The sequence below is a fragment of the Anopheles merus genome, chromosome 2L (assembly GCF_017562075.2).
Source record: "Anopheles merus strain MAF chromosome 2L, AmerM5.1, whole genome shotgun sequence".
NCBI classification, from domain to species: Eukaryota; Metazoa; Arthropoda; class Insecta; order Diptera; family Culicidae; genus Anopheles; species Anopheles merus.
In genome coordinates, this window is record NC_054083.1 from 8173629 (window position 1) to 8177075 (window position 3447).

General features: G+C 36.6%; 1 protein-coding gene across 1 annotated transcript; it reads left to right on the forward strand.

Moving 5' to 3' along the window:
* The first annotated feature begins 1334 nt into the window (after positions 1-1334).
* On the forward strand, positions 1335-2920 carry LOC121591490. The gene is made up of 4 exons (XM_041912047.1): positions 1335-1449; positions 1514-1910; positions 1985-2295; positions 2874-2920. Exons 1-4 carry the CDS (start codon positions 1335-1337, stop codon positions 2918-2920), a joined length of 870 nt encoding a protein of 289 aa, XP_041767981.1.
* Positions 2921-3447: the final 527 nt, after the last annotated feature.

Here is a 3447-nt window from a genome sequence, read left to right on the forward strand (position 1 = left end):
TTTAACCGAGTTCATTTGTTGTTCATTCCTGTTAAAATAAACGACCGTCATAACAGTTAACGACTGCTTGATATCGCATACAGGCAAACACGGGGAAAAAATCGAGCAGTATAATTAAACGACTGTTAATTTGCATCGCATACGCTCTTGACAGTCGGCGGCATCGCATCGCATACGTGTTTAACGGCGGCATATGACCAGTCGTTAAAATTAACAAATGAACTCAATCCGATCGCGATGCCAAATTCTAGCAATTTTTAACGACTCTGGTTAATTTTTAACGACTGTCAATTTTAAACCAATTCTTTCGCGATGCCAGCTAATAGCTGGCCTATGCCGCCGTTAAACAAACGACTGTCAAGAGCGTATGGGATACAAATTAACAGTCGTTTAATTATACTGCTCGATTTTTTTCCCCATGTTTGCCTACATGCGATATCGAGCAGTCGTTAACTGTTTTGACGATCGTTTATTTTAACAGGAATGAACAACAAATGAACTCGGATAAACCGAAATGAACGTTAAACGACTGTTAAAATGTGTTCATTTATTCGCGATGCCGGCTAATGTCTTCTCCGTTCACTCTCACTGCTCACCTAAGTGATCGATACTCTCTCTCATAATGGACTGTGCAATCTGCTCTACTACTATCAACAAAGATCCGGTTGTTTGTTTTGGCAATCTTCCTTTTTCGGAGTGCAATTCTGCCTTTCATCCGGAATGCATCAAACTTGCCGTCACTTGTGTTAAGGAGGTGGCACGAAATCGTGGTCTTTGCTGGATATGCGAGAAATACCGTGACTCGAGATCAGATTTATTCTCATGAATTTCGTGCTTGATGAATGCACTGCAATACGGAGTGAGTTTGATCAAAGGATATCTCATCTGGATCCTAATAGAGTGATGCCGAAAGAGCGTGAGGAAATCGCTCCTACTGTGAGTACCCAGGCTGCAAATGACAGCGCGTAAGACCAATTTAGCCGATTTATAACACCACATTGAAGAGTTTAACCGTTTTTTGGGCTTTTATGCATATAAATCAAGCCATTTCTTCAATATAACATGGTAAAATTATTTAAAGTTATTTTACAAACAATTATTATAACAATTCAGACTAAATTAAAAGATATTTTAGGTTTATACCACACAAGGCCAATATTGATATTGTTGATGTTGTTCCCTTGTCCATACTGTCTGTGTTTATGTCGCTGCTGTCTCATCACAATCGCGCGCAAATGAACAAAATCTAAACATACTAAACATCCAACGAGTTAAATTGCGTGCGTTATTGCGATAATCTAGTGGTTTCTAGCCGTGATTTTATCAAAAATAGGATGGACCAATCATTCTCGAAGCGTATTCGGCTCAACTCATATTTGTATCGTACCCGTAACCGTATAGTGGAGCAAGACCAGCTAGAAGAAAATAATACCAGTGAAAGAGAAAATGGTATAATGAAAATCATGAAGTTTGCTTGTACTTTTTATTAAACATGGTTTATTTTGCTTTACAGATAATGCACATACGCCAGATGTTGGTGCTACATCCTCACACGACAGTTTTCTTGTGGAACATGATTATGTTGAAGATGATCATGAAACTACTGAATACGCTGAGGAAGAAGAGGCTGTAATCGATTATCTCGAAAGCTCTGACGAGGAACAAGAAACATCAAACGAACCATTCTCCGTAAAAGAAGCTTTGCAAACGTGGGCGGTGTCTACAAATCAAACATATGATTCCATCGAACAAGTCATGGGTATAATCGGTAAAGTAAGTACTTGCAAATTGCCAAAAGATGCTAGAACTTTGCTAAAAATCAACCGCAATCGCTCTTCGGAAATTATTACCGTGCAAGGTGGACAGTATTGGTATCGTGGGATTCAAAATTGCTTCACCAACGAGTTAAGGTAATATTTCTGGATGTTTACAAATTCATTCCCATGTATAAGTATTACATATCGTTATGTTTTCTAATTTGTAGCGATGTAAACTTTGAAGCTGATAAAACAATTTTACTGAACGTGTCAATAGACGGATTGCCGATTGCCAAAAGCAACAATCTACAATTTTGGCCTATTCTATTTAACATTCATGGAACGCCGGAAATACCAGTCATGCCAATTTCAATCTATTGTGGGGCAACAAAACCAGCCAGCATAGAACAATTTCTCCGACCTTTTGTAGATGAGGTTAATTTTCTCACAAAAAATGATGTGTTTGTAAAATACAAGAAGTTTAACATCAAATTACGTGCTATTATCGCCGATTCTCCTGCAAGAGCATTTATAAAAGGTAACTATTCAAATAAAATAATATTCAAAAGCATTAGGGTAACAAATTTTGTATAACAATTTTTCTTTTTCAAAAGGTGTTGCTTATTTCAACTCGTTAGATGGCTGCTTAAAGAGCACTTCGAAAGGTAAACACATCAATGGAAGAAACGCATACTCGGACACCGCTGGCCCAGATAGAACACATGAAGGTTTCAAAAACCGAGCTTACGGTGATCATCACAAACTAGATTCACCTCTTTTGGATTTAGATGAGTTTGACATCATCATACAAATTATTGTGGCAGATTCTCTGCATTTGATAGATTTAGGTATAACAAAAAGAATGCTGATGGCCTGGATGTTTGGTATGTTCGGTGTAAAAAAAAAATTAACACCTACACAAATCAACTTGATTACAGCTAAGTTACTTAACATTAAACTTCCTGCTGAGATCCATAGAAAATTTCGTGCACTTTTTGACATCAAACATTGGAAAGGATCAGAGTTTGCTTCATTTTTGTTTTATGGTTCATTTGTCGTTCTTAAGGACTCAATTCCTGAAGAACAATATAATCACTTCATGCTGTTTTTTTGCAGCATTACATTGCTGTCTACAGAAGTTTACAAAGAGCATTGGCCATTAGCAAATAAGTTACTTCAGCTTTTTGTAAAACAGTGCAGTACACTATGTGGTCCAGAATATATATCAAGTAACGTAAATAATCTCTTACATATTTTCAAAGAAGCAGAAAACTTTGGCCCCATTAACACAATCTCGTCATATGATTTTGAAAATGAGCTACAACATTTAAAAAAATCATTACGAAGTGGGGGCAAATGCTTGGAACAAGCTATAAATAGAATAACAGAAAGCGAAGCATATCATATGCACGATACAAATCAACAAATTACTTTTCCTTCTATTCATCTTCGTGGAGAAACAGTTACTCTTCATATTCGTAAAGCTTTCTGTTTAAAAAATGATCAACGCAACGAATGGTTTTTGACAAAATTAGGATATGTTTGTCAATTCGGTACAGCAATAATGCAAGACGGAGTAATAGAAATATCAGCAAAAAAGATTAGAGCAAGTACTAATGATTTAGAAGAAAGTTTTTTTAGACTAGGAATCAGCGATATAAAATGTAAATTAGTTGCGGCACCTCTTGCT

Coding starts and splice junctions, on each gene's coding strand:
- LOC121591490 (XM_041912047.1), top strand. CDS start 1,335: ATGGACCAATCATTCTCGAAGCGTATTCGGCTCAACTCATATTTGTAT. Junction 1,911..1,984: donor TGCTTCACCAACGAGTTAAG/GTAATATTTCTG, acceptor TCTAATTTGTAG/CGATGTAAACTTTGAAGCTG. Junction 2,296..2,873: donor TGCAAGAGCATTTATAAAAG/GTAACTATTCAA, acceptor GTTTTTTTGCAG/CATTACATTGCTGTCTACAG.